Here is a 21,698-nt window from a genome sequence, read left to right as displayed (position 1 = left end):
TGCTGCCAAGAGGTTATTAACATTCACCTCTCGGATACAAACACGACCTACAGATGAAAGGTTCCCAGCCTGCGGGAAACACCACAGAGGGTTCCCTCTCAGGCTGTGCTGTAATGGAAACCCGGGGCCAGGCACCTCTCGAGGCTCCGCGGGTCCAGGAAGTCCACCTGCCCACTGAGCGGAAAGTTCTCAGCCTCCAGGGCCACACACACACCCCCAGAGCAGCACCACTTACTGTAAGGGCCGTGCAGGGCACATTCTCATTTCTAGGAATGCACCTCTGTCTCCTCTTCCTTTCCTTCCCTGAGAGCGCGGCACCCGGGTCGACAGTTACCACGCCCTTTGAAGTCATCTAGAACAAGCCCCTTGCCTTTTACGAAGGAGGCGCTGCGCGTTTTCTAACTTAGAGGGGAAATTGTGCTCACGGTCCTGTTGCTGGCATGGCAGGTTAGGAAGCTCACGCACTTTTATTACCATAGGGAAGTAGTCTGTCCACTCATGGGCAGTGATGGCCCTCTCCGAGGGAGTGAAGAGGGCTTCCCCAGTGCAGGGTGCATGCCTGCTGGGCCCCGGGGCTGAGTGGGCTGGGTGTGCTGGATGGGGCAGCAGAGGCCACACAGAGGACACTGCTCGTCCCACCATGACAGGCATTGTCACTTCAGGAAGACGGTGGCAGTGTGCCTGACAATGACTGTGTCACTCCACCCCGGCTGGCACATGCTGGAACACCAGCTGGAACGCCAAGCGGTGACAAAGGGAAGCTCGCATTCTCTACATCACAAAGCCTCGTACAGACCAGTCCTGGCGGGTAAAGTCCCCCGTGCTGGTGACGTTTCTTTATGTTTTTATGTTCTTACAAAAGTTTTCAGAAAAAGGAAAAAACAAGCCGTCCATCACACAGTGCAGCTTGCACAGGCAGGAAACCCCAAACAAAATCAGAACAGAGCCCGGGGTACACCCTCCGCCCTCACCTGGATCCTTTGACACATCTGGCGCCAACATGCCATTGTGTCACCATCTCCCAAAGTGTCTCCAAGGTCTTGTAAAAAGTCTCTTTAACTAACACAAAGTAACATCTCCCTTGTTACTTTCTTTCCATGTGAGAATGACGATTTATCTTAAAGTTCCACGAGAAGGTGCCATTTCAGTGCCACACCAAAGCGGCAAGGAGGTCCGTCCTGTTCCTAGGGGCTCTCCCGCTCAGTGGCACTCCCACGGGCTGCTGCCCCCTGTTCTGCTGGGGGCACCCCTCCCACCCCGCCTGGTGGTTTAGTGAGTGACCTCACTGCTGGGTTCTCAGGCTCTGGAACCTGCACCCACACTTGTCCCACCCTTCACCGTGGGATGGTCCCATGGGAGGCACAGGACAAGGGGCCTCAGTGCCCCCTGGAACTCCTCAGAGTTCCAGTAGTAGTGTCCCCATCCTGTCGTAAGATGTGCTCTGCGATGGACAGACCTCCTTGTCGCCACTCCCCACTGCCTTGCCAGGAGCGAGCTGGACGTGCCAGACGCTGCCACCATGAAATGAGGACACTGTGGTCCGGGGTCACTGCACCTTCTCCTCACACGTCCAAGCCCCTGAGCAGCATCCAGGGCTGAGGGGCCACGGGCCAGCCACGGGACCCACCAGTCCACAAAAGAGCATCTGTCTAGTGACTTGCCTTCAGGGACAAGTCCAAAACAGTAATAAAACGTGAAGACCAGGCCTCAAGGGGAAGATGGGGGCCAAGTCAGAGGAGCAGGGTGAGAGAGGAGAGAAGGAGACTGGCCAGGCGAGACCAGGTCTTTCAGAGCCAAGCCTGGGAAGATGGCTGCTCTGCTCTCGGTCCTACGAGGGACTAGCAGGTCCAGCAAGGGCACTTCCCAGGCTCTCAGCTCAGGAGAGGACAGCCCCCACCTGTCACGTGAGCTGACAGTCACATGCCCTGGGACGCCAGGGCGAAGGCTGCCACCGGTGCGGGGACAGGCAGAGGGCAGCACCTCTGCCCTGGGGGGTCCGGGTTCCCCTCTCTCCCTCCAGGCACATCCTCCATCTCCTGTCCTCTCCTCTCCCAATGTCCAGACTTCAAATCCCAGCAAGAAATGGAAGCGCATGGACACAGAAAGCTAGCGCGGCGAGAGCTCCATCTCCAGGGCTTCCTGCCGTGAGGTCTCCTAGCGTGGGGTAGAGCGGAGCTCTCGCGGGAAGCCAGATCCAGGCAGGCCACCTCCCTGTGACATGGGCGCAGCTCCTCAGCTGTCCAGCTTGGGTCTGGTTTGCGGCGAGAGCTCAGTGGGCCTCTGGCCGTGGCTGTGGTGAGGGATGCAGACCAGAGCTCATTCCCAGACATTGGCAGGACAACACCTTCCGTGGTCCTAAGGGCAGAGACGGACATCAGGCCCCAGGGGCAAGGCGGCGGGGAGCTTGGCCTCTGTCTCCTGGCCAGCTCCCAGCAGAGGAGCTGAGGGGAAATGTGGACCCTGATCCTAGGAAGAAGGGCTTTTTTCTCTCAAATTCCAGCTCCTATAATTAGAAGTAGGTGTATCCAAGTCCAAGAGTTAATATCAATGATTTATTATTTAAATAAAAGGGCAGTTCAGTGTGTGTTTTGGGGTCACTCCCCCATCACAGTGTGTGTGTGCATGTGTGTGTTTCACACCAGCACAGACGGCAAAGGCCTAAAGAGCACGTGGTGTCAACCATTATGACCTCACAGCTCTGTTCTCGGGAACCAATTTTTCTCTGCAGGCAGCTGGGTCTTGCCAAGGATGGGGACGGGAGACGAGCACACAATTCCACATGAGATGGAAAGGCAGAGATGAGCCAGGGACATAGGTGATTCAGAACACAGCTGCTTGGGACCAAGTCCAGTTCCCACTGCAAGCCAGCCTCAAAGACAGCGTGACTTTCAAAGGTGGTCCTAGGTGTGGACAGAGCGGGGGAGTCCCTGAGAAGTGGACACACAGCCTCTGACTCCTGTGCTCACCACAACTGGCGCTTTCCTGTTTCCAGGGGACATCAAAGACTTCCCCATCCATGGGGAACCACACTGTCTCCAACATCAAGTGCGCCTTTGATCCTCCTGGCTCGTGTGGAATACCACCCAGGAGCACTGACTGGAAATCGGGCCTCTGGACCAGATCCGCTGTGATGGCCTTCTGTCCTCCACTCTGAGACGGAGCTTGGGAAGACAGCCTGACACATCTTAGTGGAGGGGATCTTTTCCCCTTAGCAGTCTTCTTGTTTTCAGCTGGAAACCCATAGGTGAAAACAACTTCTGAGGCTGAGCTGTGGCCTCCACCTCTGAGGACCCCTGTTGGCAGTCACGGTTCTCAGAAGGTCTTCAGATGATGACCTGTGGTGCGTTGGGGTCTGTGCACTCGGGGATAACAGGGGCTTTAGAACTGCAAGAGCGGCCACTAACAGCATCAGGTCTGTGGACACTTCAAGGGAAAGCGGTCACTCAGCTGAAGATCAGGAGAGGGCCTCACTGTTTTGTCCCAGAGGACTCAGAAGATGACAGGGCAAAGGTGAAATTCAACCTCCAGCACCATCAAGCTCACAAAATAATTCAAAGCCTGGCTTGAAAATGATCTCATGCACCAAGGAGAGAAGTCTATTTCTAGAAGTTTAATGTGAACCAGGCATCCCTCTACAGGGACACTTGATCTAACGGCCACATGACGTATCAGGTTTATTTAACCCCTTGATGCCCGAGTCCTTGATTTAAACATGAGACTGGGCCATACATGCCTAGGTAGACCTTTCAGGTCAGAAGGTCTGGGTCACAGATAGAGGACAGCACAAGTTTTCCCTGGAAAAATGGACACACAGCCTCTGGTTTTAGCATGAATTTAATTATCTTTTTTAAGGTCCCTGTGTGGTTGGGAAAAAAAATATACCCAAAATATGACTTTTACATTATTCTACATTATATCCACTCTGGGTTGATTCTACTTGTGGAATTACATTACCTCTTTCATATATTAAACCAAAATGTCAAAGACCCAGAAGAGTTGAACTCCCAGCACAATGAAGAAACTAGATACCTGAATGCACAATTTACTGCCAAAGAATCATCAGACCCTGGGAAAAACAATGTCCCTGTGTACTTCACCATGTGTAAGAATGTCCAAGGAAGCTCTTGGCCTCTAATGAAATGTCCTCTATTTTACAAAGATGCTTAAGTTTGCAGAAAGTCAAAAGTAGTCAAAGATCTGAAATAATAATATTTTTTTTTAAATTTTAAAATAAAAAAAAATGTCAAACGTACAAAACTATATCATATGGAGAGAAAAATGGAGAAATGTCTTCTTCATTTCCAAGCCTGACAACTATTCTCAGGAAATTTGGTCTACACATAGAACTGGTAACAGACAAGGCATAATATTTTATTACTGGATGAGGCTGGTGAGTAGCACTCTTGGCAATAATGTATCTCACTGTGTGCGGCTAAGGATATTTCCTGCAATCCAACTATTCAGAGCTTCTCCATCTACTACAAGGGCAAGAGAATTAAATGCCACAAATTCAAGAAGATTTCCAGATCGTTCTCTCTGGTTTTTAAAACTGTGGAGATATAAATATATAATCTCAATCATACTATGGGCAGAGTCAATTACTGGGCCAAGTCAATTGCTGAAGTCAAGTTTAAAGTAAAGTCAGCCCCTCTAATTTAATAACATTTCATTGTTGTGTGGTGATTAAACCACAAATCGGAGAGACTCACATATGAATTTGATGATGATAATTGAGAATAATGATTACCAATGATTTCTGATCATCTGTTATGTGCCAGGTGCTTTTTATCCCCCTGCTCCTCTAGTTAGGTGTCTGGACAAGAGTACTGGTATCGTCAGAGACTTAGAAGTGCAGAACCTCAGGCCCAACCCAGACTTCCTGAGTGAACGAGATCCCCAGGGATAGGGCTGGAACTCATTGGTGGACATTAGGGTTTGAAGAACATCACATTAGCTTACTTATTCTTCACAGTAACGGGCAAGAAGGTACCACCCTACCCCTGGTGCTGATGAGGAAATAAAGCCCAGGCAGTGGAGATCCATGTGCAAAGTGCCTGTCAACAGGAGCACCCAGTGCTGACCAGGGTCAGTGCAGACCAGAACCAGGGAGAAGTGCCCAATGCTGGTCCTGCAAGGAGAGAATGCCCACCGGGGTTGCCTCGCTCAGCCAGGGTCTCCTTAGTAGGGCTTGAGCCGTAGCTGTGAGTCCCAGAAGCCCACACATTGCTGTCTCCCATGCAGTGGCATTGTGACTGTCACGTGAGCAAACTAAGGCTTTCCAAGGTCAGCTGGGATGAGAGGTAGGCCACAGGTACACTGCTACCGGTTTCCCCTGGCCCATGTGCTCCTCATGTGCTAAGCCCTTCTGCCCGACCTGCGTGTGCTCAGGCCCCAGGGAGCCAAAGCAGTGCGGTGTCTCAGAGCAAGGCCCCGTCCCCGGGACAGGTGGAACCTGACGTGCCAGGTGCTGGGTCAATTACCTGCGGGTCCCTGGGCGAATGCAGTGGTTCGGTCGGTGAGTGAGAATCTCGCAGTGAGCCATCATGGAGGACTTCTGCTGAGATACACAGCCCTCTGTAAGGTGCCGTCGACCTGCGTTGTGCTGGCCAAGTCCTAGCCACAGCCCAGGAGGGAGCCTGGCCTCCTCCGTCCCTGGCCAGAACCATCCGTCTCGGGAGCCTTGGCCGGATTTAGCGGGTTCCATCTTCCCCTCCCAGGGTCTGGAAAAGGACTGCACCACGGCCGTGACCACAGGGAGAGCGAAAGACTTGATGTGGCTGCTGGATGTCCCTTTCCCACACAGCCATGCAAATGCAGAGCTCTGCCCAAAGCCCAGTGTGGGAGCACAGAGAGGTGGGCTTCCTGTTCTCTGGCACCTCTGACTGGAGCACTGTACACAGACAGACACGCGCGTGAGTTGGCAGCTTGATGAGTTTTCAAAAACTGAAGAGACCCACACTTGATCCAGAGGCAGAGCCTGTCCTGGGACGTGGCTTCTCGTTGTCCACCCAGCAGGCTCTGGGAATCACCGGGCTGAGGAACCTGGGGTTTGTGGCCACACAGCAAAGGCGAGTGGGTGTGACCGGTGGGTGACCCTGAGGCTCCTGCTGACCGTGGTCCAGGAACTCACTGACCCGCACCTCCAGGCTCTGGTTTGCTGGGTCAACTTTGGAAGTTGAGGTGGGCCAGCGTGCTTTCCAGGACACTGCCCTGGAGCTGGACTAGTGGGAAACGCCACTCCCGCTTGACCAGGGTCTTTGGCTCTCCTTGGCTGTATATACTCCACTTGGACCTGCCCACTCCTCCTTCCAGCCTCCTCTGCCACCTCTCCAAGTTGTGTGGCTGCCTTCTAGGCTGAACAAGAAGCCATGAGCATCCTGTGAGTGTCCACTCTGGGTCACTCGCTCTTAGGCAAGGTGGCCAGTCTAGGGGACCTGTGGGTGAGTCGCTGAGCCAACCCAGAGTCGGGCTCGGCTGTGGGTTTCCTCAGGTCTGAGGCCTGGCCACTCGGTCAGTGGTACTTCCTGAGAAGACTCAAGGGCTCCTTTGAAGTGCTCTGGTTTCTGGCAGAAGTGCTTCATGCCCGTGATTCTAAAGTCTGCTTGGTTGTGTCATACAGCGGTGTCACCTCCACAAGGAATTGGGGCCTTATCAGAGAGGAGAGCTCTAGGTCTGTAACAACCAAACAGGTATGAAAGCAACCCGGATCCCGTCGCTCCTTCAATCCAGTGCTTAGTGCATGTAGGCTGAAAACTGGGGCCCCATTTACAAGTTCATAGGACGGATATCGAATTTTTCCTAAATTAGCAAAGCTGCAAAATAGCGTGTAAGTTTGGTTCTCTATTGAAATAGCCAGTTCTAAGCCACGTGCTGTGCACAGTGTTTCATGACACCTCATTGGTGATTAGAAGTATTCTAAAGAGAGGGAGCAGATGGGAACCTCCTGAGGCAGGTCCGAGGAGGGTGCCGCTTTGCTTCTGCATGTGTTCTTGGCCACAGCAAGTCACCAGGGTGGTCCAGATACGGGAGTGGAGAAGGGCTCCCCCTCTTGATGGGAAAACAATGTGGCTTTTCATTTCTGCCATCAAGGGGAAAGACTGGGTCCCAGGTGCCTCCTCCTCCTCGTCCCTGATTAGAGCCAGCTGCCCCAGAGCAGGATTGCCCCCTCCACGGCTCGGCCTTGGCCCTGCAGAGAACAGCACTGCCCTCTGACCCCGCCGAGCTCTGAGCTATGGAACTGTGAGGCCTGTGGGCAGGAGCAGCAGGTGCACCAGGGTCAAGGGCCCAGTGAGACCTCCGATCCCAGGGCTGTCTCACATCTTGAGTCTTTGGGGGACTTGCTGCAGGGCAGAGGCTGAGAGGCCGTCCTATGGGGTACTAAGATGGTGTAGCTACTAAACTTTAAAGCTCAATTCTAGGTTTAATTTTGTCTTTCAAGAAACATTTAAGTGTCCAACCCACAGCCCACTTCATGAACAAACCACGACCTATCCCCTGGTTCACCTGGTTGTCTCTCCAGCAGGCCTGGAGCCCTTCTTGCTTCATTCTGAAACTACTCCTGAAGTTCAGCCAGGAGCCCAGGCCTGCCTGCCCACGCAGGGCCACGCCTCTCCAGACCAGTGCCCTGGGGACCTGCCCCTGCCTGCCCTGCGTCAGGCAGAAGATCCTGCAGCTGCTTGTACTCTGGACCCTCCTTGAGCACAACAGCTGTGGTCAGGGGTCACAGCAGTGGCTCTTCTCTCCTTTGGAGGCCTTTCTAGCTGTCCAAGGTCTTCCAAAGAAGTGGCTCCACCTGGCAGCTGAGCAAGGCCTCTGGTTTGCTAAAGGAAGCCCAGGAGCCTCAGAGGCTGTGGATCACTTGTGCCTCCACATGGACCTTCTCGGTCCATGCAGAGACAGCAGTGGACGTACTGACTAGAGCTGCACTGGGGAAGGGAGGGGTGGGGCTGGAGAGTACATGGGAGGAACCCTGCTGACCTCTCTAGGTGGCAAGCAGTTCCAGCACAAGTGGAAGTCCCGTGCTGTGAGAGCCTGGGTGGCAGCGTCCAGCCCAGCTCTGGCTTTGGCTGACCCGAGCACAGCCAGTGCTGGGCGGGCAAGTGTGGGCCTCAGGTGCCCTCTGTGGAAAGCAGTCCTGACATGCCCGTCAGCGTGGAACACCCATCAAAACCCTGAATCAGGTGTAAGGCCACTGAGGGAACTCGGGCGGGAAACCAGGGTGAGCAGGCCAGAGCTGCAGGCAGCATGTGGGTCAGCGTCCACCATATGGGCCCCAGCGCCCTCTGACACAGGGCACTAAGACGTCTCAGCTTTCTGTCCTTCCTGCGAGGGTCTGCATCTACATGCAGAGGAAAGTTAATCCTCTGGCAGTGCCTGGGAGGCTGCAGCTGAGGCCTGTGGGCAGGAGCAGCAGGTGCACCAAGGTCAAAGGCCCAGTGAAACCTCCAATCCCAGGGCTGTCTCTGTGTCCCCCTCCTGACAGCTGTGGAACAGTCCCGTCAGAGACCAGAGCCCTTGCACTTCGCATACTCTGCTTCCTTTCTGTGAGGGTCAGAGGTAGGAAGCAAAGCTACGCTGGCCAGAGAGAAGAGGAATCAAGGTCAGCATGAAAGTGGCCGTTACTCCAATAAAATACACGTGAAGAGATTTGCAAGGGTCCAGTGAAGTGTGTCGTTATTAGAAATTGTTAAATAGAAAAACGATTGTGGGTTAAGCATCACAGTCCACTGTGGACGTGGGGGAACTGTCTCAGTGAGCAGAACCTGGTCCCCTTGCCCTCTTAGCAACTCTGACAAAGGAAAGACTGGCTTGGGGTCCACAGGAGGCGTGGCTGAACAAAAGTGTCCCCTGGCACTGGGGCAGCGTCTGGAGAATGACGTAAACCACACGTTCTGGGGAAGGCTGCTGCAGGCAGGGAGACTCCTGAGCTGCCACAGGTACTTGCTGGACAGGCTCGGCCCCCCGAAGTTCCCTGGGCACCAGCTGCTTTCTGGCTGTCAGCCTGGAACGCAGGTTTATGAGGTCAAGTCCAGTTGGATTGGGAGGGAAGAACTGGAAGCTGTGTTTGGGAACCGTGCATTCTGACAGGACAAGAGCGTGATCCTAGTCCTGCGTGGGTCCCTTGGGATGCAGGAGGGCTGCGCAGTCTCACAGCCATGCATTTCCCAGCTCAGGCTTTGACCTGATTTCCTTTCATAGATTCTGCAGTTACAGCCCAACTGCTGGTTGGAGCTCGTGGCAGCTCCCAGCCTGCGGTGCTAGGGCTTGAGGATGAAGTTGTTGCCCCAACGTGCAGAAGGCCAAGGAGGCTCGTGCCAAGGTCATGGCTCAAGAAGAAGTCCTCCTCAGGCAGCGACGGCTGCTGAAAGGGTGAAGTGCAGGTGACGCTGCATGCTAACACGGATGATGGGCTCCTAAGAGGGACAGAGGGGCCTGCCCCATCAGGGAAGCTGTGGGCGCATGGTCGTCATCTGTCAGGACTCCTGGCTGCCACTGTGCACCTGGGGCCTTTTCAGCCCATGGTGGAATTGTGAAAATAACCAAGAAAGGGGTTGCCAATTAGGTGGTGTGCGGCTTCTGTCCTCCTCTGCCTCTGCCCACCTGTCTGCAAGAGACAGTGAGCGTGCGCACAGGGACACAGACGTAGGGCGGGTTTCACAGCAAATGCACACAATACACTGAACACTTGAGATTGTTCTTGGTACAATACAAACAGTCATGTTTGTGAAGATTTGGAGGCCAATGTGCTCAGTTTTAAGAAGGAATGTAAAAGAGCAATTCCTGTTTGGTAACTGCGCCTGCGGGAGCGCACCACCTCATAAGGTGAACTTCATCAGGAAGGGCCGCTGTGATGTGGAGGGGAGGAAGTCTCACCCTGAATCACGCAAGGGGCGGTGAGGGCTCCAATGAAAACTGAATTCAGTATTCCAGATGGCACCACAGCCCGCCGGGCGCTGGCACAGTGGACTCGGGGGTTTTACCAGCAGCTCCAGGCTGGTCCTTGAGGCTGCACTGGACCTGAGCCGGGAAGAAGAGAGCAGAGACCCGCCAAGCTCCTCTGGCCCAGCTGGTGTGCCCCTGCTGCTCGAGTAGGAGTCCCGGTGGGACCAGCGTCCCCAGCCCGGTGCCCACGCAGACGGTAAGCTCCCCCACCGCCCACCACCCCTGTGTAGGAGTGGGCGGGTAGGAGTTGATCTTTTCCAGATATCACTCTGGGTAGGTAAAAACTGCCTTCATGGCTACTAAAAGCTGAAGAGAAGCCTGACTCATCATGGCTCCCAGGCCTGGTGCGAGGCTCCTGGGACGGGCGCGGGCTGCGGGGCTCCCTTCCTCTCCTCCACATCACAGCGGCCCTTCCTGATGAAGTTCTCACTGGACCCTCTGCATTCGGCCTAGGCGGAGACGGGGGGTTTGAGGACGCTTCCGTCCCACATCACTTTCTGAAGTCTCCAGGATTGGCCACGTTGTACAGAACACTCTGGAGTGTTGTAAAGATCTCAAAGCAGCAAGACACTGAGAGGACAGAAAGGAACAGAGCTCTGCGCCCAGCGTCAAGGACAGTCCTGGCATGAGGGGGGACCAGACGCGGCCTGGTACCTCACCTGACGTGTGCCAAGGATGAAGGAGGCCGATGCGGACATTCTTTATTAAATAAGGGCTGCTTTTCTCATCATTGTGTTTGAGTCGTTAAAATTCAGGCAATTTTAGGAAGCTGTGGCATGAGAAATAGCCTGGTGTTGGGCATGAAAACACCTGTCTACATTTCCTCGAGAGGCCAAGGATGCCCATTCTGGAGGTGTCACCACGCAAAACCGTGACACAGAGTGGTGCCTTTGACTCCTGTTTACCCTGAACATTGCCTCAGAACATGAGGCCCCCCTGGCTCTCCCCCTTTCTACTCCGTGAGTAGACGGAGTAAAACATCAATTTCTACAATTTCCAGGAGGGGCAATCTTCAAAGGAAAATGAGGAGGGAAACCAGTATCGACCAAATTTGTAAGATCAAGAAACTGCAAATGTCACAGAAAGAAGTAATCCCAACAAAGAGCATTCTGAAGCAAAGGGCACTCTCTCATTATTTTCGTATTTATAGAAACGCTCCTTGGGTGACTTGGTACCCGTGAATGGTGCACCTGCTGCTGTCCTGCTTGCTCTCTGTCCTCCTGTCGAGGGCCCGTGACCTGCTCACCGGCACTCACCGTCCAGAAGCCTGTTCTTGAACGTGGTGTGGGGCGCGTGTGCTAGGTGTGTGGAGGGTGGCTGTGAACGCAGCCGATTCCTGAGAGGCAGGGAGGGCTGCGGAGGGAGGGCTGAGGTTGGCTCAGAGGAGGAGCCAGGGAACCAGGACGCAGCCCCAATATGCCCAGGGTATGCTGAGCTGCCCAGGGCCTCGGGGTCCAGTGGACAGGGACAGCGTCCATCCTGTGGCAGTACTAAGGGAGTGGACACCTGAGGACGCTCCCCTCTGGTTGGTCTGGCTTCTCCCTGGGGTGCTGCTCCTCGCCACTGGCAGACCCTCGGGCGCTGGACTTCCTCCGCCTCTGGCATCAGAAGTGCAGCTCCCAAACTCTGGGAAACCAGTGCTTCAAGGTCACCTTAAGCGCTCTTGACAAAAGGAAATCGTCTGTCAGGCATGTTATACAAACCAGTATTTGACAAGCTCAGTGACTTGATTCAGTCACAGGTAAACGTGAGAAAAGTGCATCCTCTCAGTGTGATAAAGGACCAGTCTGCACTAACCTGGCACTTGGTGGGACTCTCCCACGTGGAGCTGCACATTCCTGGCTGGTGCCTGTCCTGCAGAATTCCAGACCACGTGCTGTTCCCTGTGCAGTGGAACAGTGGCAGGAGCCAGGCCACCGTCTCTCATGCCACCGGCCCAGAGGTGCTCCCGGCCTGCAGCTGCCTCAGAACTTTGCCAAACGCCACGTGGACGAGACTCTGGCTAAGCAAAACCTCTCTTGAGGTTTTAGGTAAAATAGTAATTTTAAAATTACTATTTTACCTAATCTAAATCAGAAGGGGAAGAGACAGGACAAGACAATGAGAACAGGAAGAACCCTCCAACGACTTCATAGCCCATCAGTAATGAGAATGGAATTCATCATCGGCTTCCATTTTAAAAACAAGTTCATCCCTACCTGTTCATAGTTTTTATATGTTTGCTTTGACTTTTGTATCTTCCAAATGCGACTTTCCCCCCAGTTTTTTTGTAAGTGTCATATAGGTTTTAATCTTCTGTTTTCGTTTAAGTTTTGAAAACTTGAGCTCCCACCAGCGAGTTCCAATCTGGTGCTGGATAGCTCTTGGGAACCCAGACACAGGCACAGGTCTTCCATGAGCCTTCCTCCAGGGAGAAGCCCATGGATTCCTCCCCCGGGACCAGCGCAGGCTGCGGCTAAGCTTGCACCTTGACGGGCAGAGAGGCTGGCACACAGTCGGCTCTGAGGGTCCTTCCTGTTCTCAATCTCTTATCCTGCCTGTCTTCATCCTGACTGACCTATGATAACCAGAATTGCCCTCTGCAAGTAACAGAAATTCAAACCAAGCCAACCTGCAAGAGCGCGCTCACACACACACACACACACACACACACACACACAATCACTGGTTTATGCACTTTATAATTATGGGTAACTGATGTTTACATATTACTGTCTTCTCCCCACCAAACGCAGAGTCATGCACGTAAACTAGAGACGTTCCTGTTTTAAATGCTGTGAGAATCTTCTGTTAGGAGCCCTAAGCCTCTGCTCTATCCCTGCAAATCATGAAGGATGTGGGGTCTTGGATGGGGAGGTCACTCTCCAGCTGAGCATCATCTCATCTGTAATCTCTTCTGTAGAAGACTGATTTCAACTTGCACTGACCTCAAAGCCCAATTCAGGAGTCTTCTGTTCTCAGTAGGGATTCTCTCTATAAAGCATAGGTGAGCAATGTACATTTACTAACGACTTTGTGCAAGACCCTAAGGGTGAACTCTCATTGCCTGACATAGGGTATTTCACTCCAAAAAAAACCGAGAATTGACTTTTCTCATCCGCCTTCTCCATTCCCGCCTTTGGTCTCCTTCGACCCATCCTGCCTTGTGAAGTCTCGACTCTCTCCTCTGAAGCAGAAGCAGAGCTCACTCTCAGAGGCCAGAGGACTGGCAACCCTGGAGCCCCCAAACAGGCTTGTGAATCATTAAGTCCAACCCTGCAGTCTCCCCCAAGGGGGGCACTTGGAATGTAGCTAAGGATTTTTATCTTTGCATTTACATTTAATTACATTTAATTGTTCGATTCTCCAACAGTGCTCCTTTTAATTTCTCTAGATGAACCCAGGATGTAAATATTTTCCAGTCCAAGGAAGAGTCTCCAGTGGGCTGGAGCTGGTCGATGAGCCGCCACGTCCTGCATGCAGGGTCTCTGGGAGCGTCTCCAAGGGCAGCCTCCACCTGGGAGCCACAGGAACCAGGATTTCCCACTTCTCCTCTAGGAACAAAGCATCGTGAGCTGCAGGAGAGGAGAGAAGACATATCGAGGGGTTTATTTTATGGCGATTGTGAAAATGGTTAGTGGGTAAGGTGTGGAGAGCTCATGGTGTAGCATGAGAAAAATGCGGGGTCTCTCCTGCCAAGAGTGACTGGCAGAGAGAAAGAGGAAGAGTGCCTTTCTCTGTGGTTTGAGACTTTTTACTAGAGAAGACAAAACCGAGAAAACTCGCTATGCAAATTTACATGTTTCATTAATATTTACCACTTGGTCCAATTTGATGAAAAGGAGTCAAGAGTGTGGAAGCAGAAGAAGTGGCCACCCAGATGGAGGCTCGCAGTTGCTGATCTTTCTGCTGCTGCGAGGACACTTGAGGCAGGCCAGCCATCTCCCGCCACGTCCCCTCTGCCCCACAACTCACGCCATGCGGGAAAACCAAGAGCAGGCACGGGGCGGGCACGGCTGCCCCGAGAGGCCCAGCCAGCTGGGACAGGTCAGAGACCAGGCAGGCCAGCCCAGCGAGGTGGCTCTGGAGGGGAACTCTTCCGCTCATTTCCTGTGTTTACATCACACGTTGGACTGTTATCACATTAACGTGATGTTGATCTAACCTCATGTTTGTGTCTCAGCTAAAAAACGAAAGTAAGCTGGGAGCAGTGGACTCCCACGGGGATGAGTGGAAGTCAGCACTGCGTGCCAGCCTCGAGGAACCCACTGACCAGCCACGCAGACCGCTGCCCAGGACGGGCCGAAGGAAACACCACCACGGTCCCAGCCAGAGCACTCAAAGGGCACAGTGGCCTAGCCACGGAGGACCCCTTCCTCCATGACAACACAAGCTTGATAAGGATACTTGGTTAGCACATAAAATTGTAGGAAATATACTTGCTTATCAAGAAATATTCCAGTAATTGAGAAAGGTGTTTATTTTTTAAGTTACAATTTTTTCTTCCTTAAAAAAAAATGGTCTTGAAAAGTACTGATGGTTTCTCGTTTTTTTCCCTTCACTAGCTTCATGCCAGTTAGTGAAACTGACAACTCAAATTCTTAAATTGATCAGTGTAGACCATATCTGGCTTGGATGTAAGTATTACTGAGCAACCCACCTGTGGTAAGAGCCCTCTGCTGCTCACGGTAGTAAAACCCTCCCACAGCCTCTGATCCTGTGGTCTTTGAAAATCAAGGTTAAATGTGGGGCTCCAGCCCCAGGCAGGGAGCTGCCTCTGGGATCCAGGCAACATGGGCTGGTGCCACCTGGATGCAGAGCAGAGCCAGTGGTTTCCGGCTGCAGCTGGCGCCACCTCGTGGCCGCTGCGCACAGCGGCGAGCTACCCTGAGGCAGGATTCTGAGGCTACTTGGCACCCTGTCCTGGCTCTACCTGCTGAAGACTCAGAGGAGGCAGCCACCACTTTGCTTCATCACCGCCTGGCTGCCTGTCACTTTCAAGATGAGAATTTTACCCGTTATCCTTTGAGTTCTCCTATAAGTGCTCTTTATCAGGATTCAGATGATCTTGGTGAGGAGTTCTACCTGAATTTAAAATATTAAAAGTTACTGAGAACTAGAACAAGATTCTGGGAATGCTTCCAGGTGATAATTCCTCTGTGCATTCCTAGTTTTGCTAAGCATCTGAGGCTGGCTTGGGACTTTCGATCCTCCGGCCTTAGCCTCCGGAGCTGCTGGGATTACAGGCACTGCACCAGGCTTGGTTCCGCATGATGTTAGGATAGTGCCGCCCAGCCCCTCAGTGGTCTCAAGAAGTGCCCTGTCACTGAGCAGGGACTCCTGCAGGCCAGAATGCCTCTCCACCCCCGTCTGAGTAGGCCAGGTGGGCAAAACCACAGCCCACCACCTGGAGAGAGGCCACACAGGAGCCCTCATACTGTTTTGACTTAGGACTTCTAAAAACAATTTCAATTGTGACAGGAGACAGTGTTTTTTAATTGATAAAGTTATTTTTTTAAAGCACTATGAAATATTTTATGCAGAAAATTATAGAGAAATTAGAAATTGCTCATGATTTCACCACCTCAAAAAGTCAAACTGTTTTTAAGGGAATACATAAATGTGTTTCAAAAATTCATGTTGAGAATCATGAAATGAAAATTAGAAAGTCTTTCCTCATCTTCTCCCCCAAGTCACCCCACTGACCATGAGGAAGTTTCCCATACAGTCGCCAGGTTTGTGCATGTGCTAGAACAGTTCGACCTCTTGTTTTTGCACTTGATGTATTTTGGAAATCTTTCCTTATCATCACGCACACATCTGCATCATTAAAAGGATAAGAGAAAACCATCCACTGCCTCAGCATGGCTTCCATCCAAGAGCAGAATTGGGGATAAAAGACTTAGGTACAGAGACACCTTAGACAGCTTGGGCTGCTATAGCAAAATAACACAGACTGAAGACACCCAGACTAGGAGCCTAAAGTCACACGGATTGATTTCCCATGGCTCTGGAGGCTCAGGAAAGATGAGGCTGGGTCCTAGGAGGCCCTTCCTGTGGGTGGATGTGTCTTGCTGTCTCCACCAGGTGGGGAGAGGGAAAGTGGACTCCCTGGTGTCTCTTGATAGGGAACCAATCCTATGTGAAGGCTGCACCTGGGTGATGTCTCACTTCCCCAAGCTCCACCCCCAAGCACCATCTGGGAGCAGGGAGCAAGACCATTCAGTCCATAGCAATGACCCCATGGACCAGGAGGGAGGCCCTGAGGCAGTGTGGCAGCCGACCTCCAGGAGGACCCAGCTTCCCCTCTCCTGGCCTTCACCCCTTATGTGGACCCCACACTGGGCCCAGGTGAGGCCTACGTCATCGGCAGCACACAGTGGCAGTGACCACACCCCTTTTAGAACTTGGTAAGGAGACCTGCTGCTCTTACTCTCCTTTGCCCCTCTCCTGACCGCTCACTCCGGGAAGCCACTGTGTGAGGAGCTGCAGACCCTGGGTGGGAACAGGGCTCCTGCTCAGAGCCACACATGCAGAGTGGGGGTGGGGGAGCTCCAGCCCCACCCGGCCTCCAGGGCAGCCCCGGTGATGACCTTGAACCTTGATCCTTGGAAACGTTCTGGGCTCCAACCATCCAGCTCAGCTCTTCCTGAAGGCCGGCCACAGACACTGGAGAATGAGACACTTAAGCCGCTAAGCCTGAAGGTGATTTGTTAAGTGGCAACGGATCACGCAGTGTTTGAGTGTTGCCCAAAGTCCACGTCTCCAAACTTGGTCCCCAATGCAACAGCCAGGGAAAGTGGGGCCTGTCAGAGGGGGTGGGTCCCCGCGGGGCTGTGCCTCTGGGGTGGGTCGATGTCATCGGGAGTGGACTAGCTCCTGCAAGAGTGGCCTCCTTATGAAAATAGCGTCAGGCCCCCTCGTGCCCTGTGGCACTCCTGTGACCCTTGCCCTTCCACATCCTGCTGCAGAATGACAAGGCGCCAGCCCCGCCAGAGGCCAGCCCCTGGGTCTTGGACTTCCCACTCCACAGAGCTGTGAGAAGTAGATTCTCTTCTTGACCCTTTCCCCAGCCTGAAGTTCTGGAGAAGGAGATGAATCAGGAAGTCAGCAGGAGCAGGAGAGCCAGTACGGATGCGGGGCCCCGTGGCCGTCGGATGCCCTCCCAGGACTGTCCAGGGAGCCCCAGGAGGGGTGCCTCAGCGCTGTCCATTTCTGGCAGCTCCGTCCTCCAGGCGCAGGACACTCCCTGGGTGCCGCCAGTCAGCCTTCAGTGAACTCAAGACCTTATAAGAACGAGCTCCAGGTCACAGTTCCAGAGGCTCCGTCCATAGTTGGCTGACCCCGTGGCTCTGGGCCTGAGGTCAGGAGGAGTGTCGGCAGAGGGTGTGGTGGAGGACAGCTGCTCAGCTAGGGGCAGCCAGGAAGCACAGAGAGACAGGGGAAGGGGCCAGGGGCAGATAGAGTCAAAGGGCACATCCCAGTGACCCACCTCCTCTGGCCACACCCCACCTGCCTGCTGTTAGACCCACAGTTCATTGAAATTATCAATCCATCAAGTAGATTCCCCGCTGATGATGTCCCCGCTCCCAGGATCCAGTCACATAACCTCTGGGCACTCCTGCATCACCTGACCAGGAGCTCCTTGGGGGACATTTTTAGATCCAAGAGGTATCAGGGGCTCACTGTCCAGCACGCGGAGGTCACACATGTGAGCAGCATGTGGGTTCCCAGGGGCTTCACACGCCACACCGTTAGGTGCACGTCTCCCTCTCAGCAAGGCCGTTGGGTGGCCTGCGCCAGCATGGTTGAATCCTGCTCCCCGCCACAGTGCAGGTGGTCACGCAGGGTCTGTAGCAACTGCAGATCTCAGGGCTGTTCCATGCCTTCCCGTTGGCCCCCACGGGTACCCCCAAGGTCAACATACAGTTCCCCTGGGGGTTGTTTAAAAAACTGAAACTGAATACATTCACCAAGATGGATTTTTACTGCATATGGTAAGTCAAATTACATTGTTAAGGCCTCTATGGGTTAATTGCATACAAATGTATCATGCTTAAGTAAAAAAATGATCTTTGAAATCCACGAAGTTAGTAAAAGTTTATGTATTTTAGCTGATAGAAGCTAAAGGAATGAAAGCACTGCCCACATTGTTAACCCGAACCTCCCAGGTCCCTTGGACCCTCGGGGGACTCTTCAAGAGAAACTTAGCACTCTGAGGGGCCACAGGGCCAGAGATGAATCACCACTTCCTTTTGCAAATCAGACATTGCAGCTGAGTTCAGCTCTGAGGAATATTGAAACATTGGTATTTTTCCCTTGATTTTGAGTTTCATGCTAATTTTCTTTGATTATATGACTTCCCAAAATATCTTTGAGGTTGACCTTAAAGTGCGGGGGCCTCACATCTCAGCCCAGGAAGCTACCACGCTACTCAACCGAGCCCTCTGGCTTGTGGATCTTTCTTTCTGAAACTGGATGAGGAAATCTGCTGGCAGAAATGATCTTTAGAAGAAAGGCCGTGACTCAGCCTCTGAAGTGGAAGCCGGTTCTCAGGCCGCAGGGTGCAGGGTGGGCAGGGAGCCTCATTCCGGCAGAGCAGAGGAAGTTGGTTAGCACCCCTGTGAGTCAGAAGGGAGCAGGGCAGGTGGGAGGCAGCGGCCTGACCCAGTGACACCCACAGGCACATGCTTCAGACTGTGCCTCCAGCACCTGGTGCCTTCACCCACCTGAGCACCGGGGTCGGCGGGAAACCTCTCCTCCTCACGTCATAAGTCCCAGAGTGACAAGTCCCGTGCACCCAGGCTTTGAAAGTAAGGACTCCCCAGGTCAGAGGTGTTTGTCTGTTTTGTTTTTAAGTGTTCTGCACATTTTCCTCTATTCGTGCCCGTGACGGAGCCTACGTGAAGGTCGGTAGTTCAGAGGATGCTGCATTAGTAAGATTTTAAGCATCGTCCATGCTCCCAGGCGCCTGCCATGTGCTGGACACTCTGTTGTTTATCCATAAGCCAGTGGTGTGCTTCGCTCTGAGAAATGAACAAAGGAAAACAGGAGCTCAGGTGTGTCCAGGGGTGTCCTCAGGGTGAACCTGGAGGAGGCAGAACCGGGTAGGAGCAAACTCGCCTCCACAGGTAGCCTCTGGTCTCTCCCAGGCATCCTTCCCATGGGGTCTCCAGCCCTGCCTCTGCCCGCCCCCACCCAGGTCCAGGCCTGGGCTTTCCCTCCCAGAAGAGGAAGAACTCAGCTCCCAAGAGGCGCAGGGTAATGAACCTTCTTGCAAGAGTTGGTATGAGGAGCTTTCTTCCTCAAAACAAACCCAACGGCTTCCTGATGGATCCAGTCCTTTCAGTCTGTTGGTCACTCCCCATTTCCAGAAGACCACCTGGATGATTCGAGTCACAGAGGATGTGGCTGTTGCCAGTTTCCAGTCAGTGAATGGCAATGAGGCCACACTTCCTGTAGGACAGTAAAGCCCCACCGGCCTCTCCGGGTTCTGCTACTGATCCCCAGGCTCTGTCCAGCTTGGAAGAGATGAGGTCCCAGGCTTTGGGGGAGACTCTGATGTGCAGTTGCCATTCTCCCCTTCTCTCCAGTGTTCCAGTCTGGGGATGACTGGGCTCAGTGCACCTGAGCACAAGCACTTTGCTAAATAGGCAGCCCTTGGACTGCAGCAGCTGCAGGCGAGGTTTATCCTCCGAGAGCTCCTTTCTCCAGGTAAAGGCAAGACAGCCGGAGAGACCAGCTCAACTTCCAGTCTCCTAACGGGTCTAGAATCAGGGCTTAGGTCAAAATGTGGGGGCGATGGAATAGCCATCTTTATTTCAATGAGTCCTAAAATGATTTCCCAACACAAGAGCAAAGGAAAACCAAAAGTCCCCAAAAGGAATGCTGAGTCTCCCTGCAGCTACCAGCCCCTTCTGCCAGCAACCAGTAGTCATTACTAGCAATAGTCACGACCCTGGGCCAGGCCCATCACACACCTGACGTCACAGAGCACCATCTCCGTCTGTTTCTCTCTGCTCCTCATGTCCCCACTCATGCTTCTGAAGGTCTTTTCAGATCTGCCTGGACCTCACTAACGGATCGGCTCACAGCTCACACCAGCTGGGCTTGGGCACAGGTCCTGAATGACCTGTGTGACGGACAGGTGCTTTTAACACCAACGACAGCATGACCCTGAACTCCAAAGTTGTAGAAGTTTCAATAAAACTCAATTTAAAAATCTAGCTATCTCTAAATAACTTTTTATTTGAATGTTTGATATTCACCAATGTTACTGTGTCTTAATTCTCATGTTTTGAATATTTAGAGGAAAACTAACTTGCTAGTATGAAATTATAATATTTTGATTTTCTACACTGGTACTTATATTTGTATAAAAATCTACTGAAATGTTTTACACTTCGGATACAATTACATTCACTCTCAGTCTTTTCGATCCCATTAGTAGAATACAAGCTGTGAAGAAATTTTGGTAACAACATAACCAGTACCTTTAAATGAAATGAAGATCTTTTGAAAATTTTGAAACTAATAAAAAATCATTTAAACTTATGAATTTAAATTTTAAAATGATTATTTATTCAATGATCATCACAATACTTAGGTATGAGCAGTCATTAAAATTCTTACATCTTCCAGGTATTTCCAATATACTACACCTTTATCCATTTTAAATTTTCATTGGGTTAAAAGTATGATCTGGGTGAAACAGAGAGTATGTCTTATCTAGCAGCCTGTCACAGTTACCTGCAAGTTTTCGATGTCTAGACTTAGAATCGATGACCTCTACTTGACGGAGGCCTTGGTGACTCTCTGGGCAGGCCAGGGAGGGACGTTTCTGCTCTCAGGACGTCTGCAGACCCTCAGTGCTCCTGCGGGTGGATAGGAGCCCCCCCAGACCCCTCCACGGGTGGGGGCACGTGGGTCGTGTGTGCCCCACGCTGCACCATGACCTCGCCTGTGGAGGGCCAGGGTGGGATCCCAGCACAGTGGCCTGCTCCTGGAGCCCAGCTGGACCCAGGTCCCCCCTTGCCACCATTTCACAGATCCAGACGGAAAGTGTGGGCCGAACGGCCGACTGTGTGAGGCGGGCTTGTTGGGATGGGGAGCTGGCAGGAGGCACTTCAGAGCCCCCTCCCCAGGGTGGCATGGCTGACCCCCCTCAGCCTGCGCTCCTCTAACAAAGGCTTAGTAAGCACATCCACGCTGCGGGACTCCGGAGTCCACCACAGAGGGGCGAGGCTACCGCAGATTACCCAGCACCCTGGGGCTAGCACGTGCCACGTTGGCCAGCACCGGGAGCAATGACCAGAGCCCGGAGAGGCTGGTGATGACTGCTGAGACAACAGTGACCTTGGTGGAGGTGTCCCCAGAGGGGCCCAAGGAGGTCCTGAGAGACAGCTCAACCTGGAACCATCCAGATTCCTGATGTTGGTGGCAGGAAGAATGGCAGGCGGCATCGGCGAGCGAAGCCAGGCCAAGGTTGGTTAAGGACAGCAGAGAAGTCACACTCAGAGGAAGGGGGCCGGCTCTCGCCTCTCAGGAAGAGAAGATGGGGACACAGCCAGGTCTGAACTCTCTGCTCATGGACAGGGTTTTCTAGGGGAAGGAGGCCAGCAGAGAACCACGGGGAGACCTTGCTGATTTGGAAAATGTTCAAGTCCCAAGGAGACCAGGCTGACCCGGAGGTCAGGCTGTGTGCTCCCACAGTCCATGAGCCATGAGTCTCCGCAGACACACTGTGTGCTCCTCATATGGGTGACATCTTAATTAAC

At 52.9% G+C, this 21,698-nt stretch overlaps 1 protein-coding gene and 1 long non-coding RNA gene across 9 annotated transcripts in view; one reads left to right on the top strand and one right to left on the bottom strand.

The window, feature by feature from the left end:
• LOC124079044 (TNFAIP3-interacting protein 3) overlaps positions 1-9,703 on the bottom strand; it is a 74,654-nt gene extending 64,951 nt beyond the window's left edge. For 5 of the 8 annotated variants that reach the window (XM_046424203.2, XM_046424214.2, XM_046424213.2 and 2 more), the window contains exon 1: positions 5,481-9,703. In XM_046424203.2, the coding sequence (XP_046280159.1) occupies positions 5,481-5,666 (186 nt within the window). In that variant the 5' untranslated portion in view covers positions 5,667-9,703. Of the gene's footprint in view, positions 1-235 lie in introns of all 8 variants that reach the window. The other 3 variants (XM_046424215.2, XM_046424210.2, XM_046424216.2) reach the window with 3 other exon arrangements.
• A 296-nt stretch (positions 9,704-9,999) lies between these two features.
• On the top strand, positions 10,000-15,771 carry LOC124079046 (uncharacterized). Its single transcript, XR_006847131.2, has 2 exons — positions 10,000-10,138; positions 13,316-15,771. It is a non-coding gene; the product is annotated as an uncharacterized LOC124079046 (long non-coding RNA).
• The last annotated feature ends 5,927 nt before the right edge of the window (positions 15,772-21,698 follow it).

This window comes from Marmota monax, unplaced genomic scaffold, assembly GCF_021218885.2.
Source record: "Marmota monax isolate L192 unplaced genomic scaffold, Marmota_monax_Labrador192_F-V1.1 WCK01_AAM20220418_F8-fsc00968, whole genome shotgun sequence".
NCBI classification, from domain to species: domain Eukaryota; kingdom Metazoa; phylum Chordata; class Mammalia; order Rodentia; family Sciuridae; genus Marmota; species Marmota monax.
This window is presented reverse-complemented; position numbering and strand designations above follow the sequence as displayed.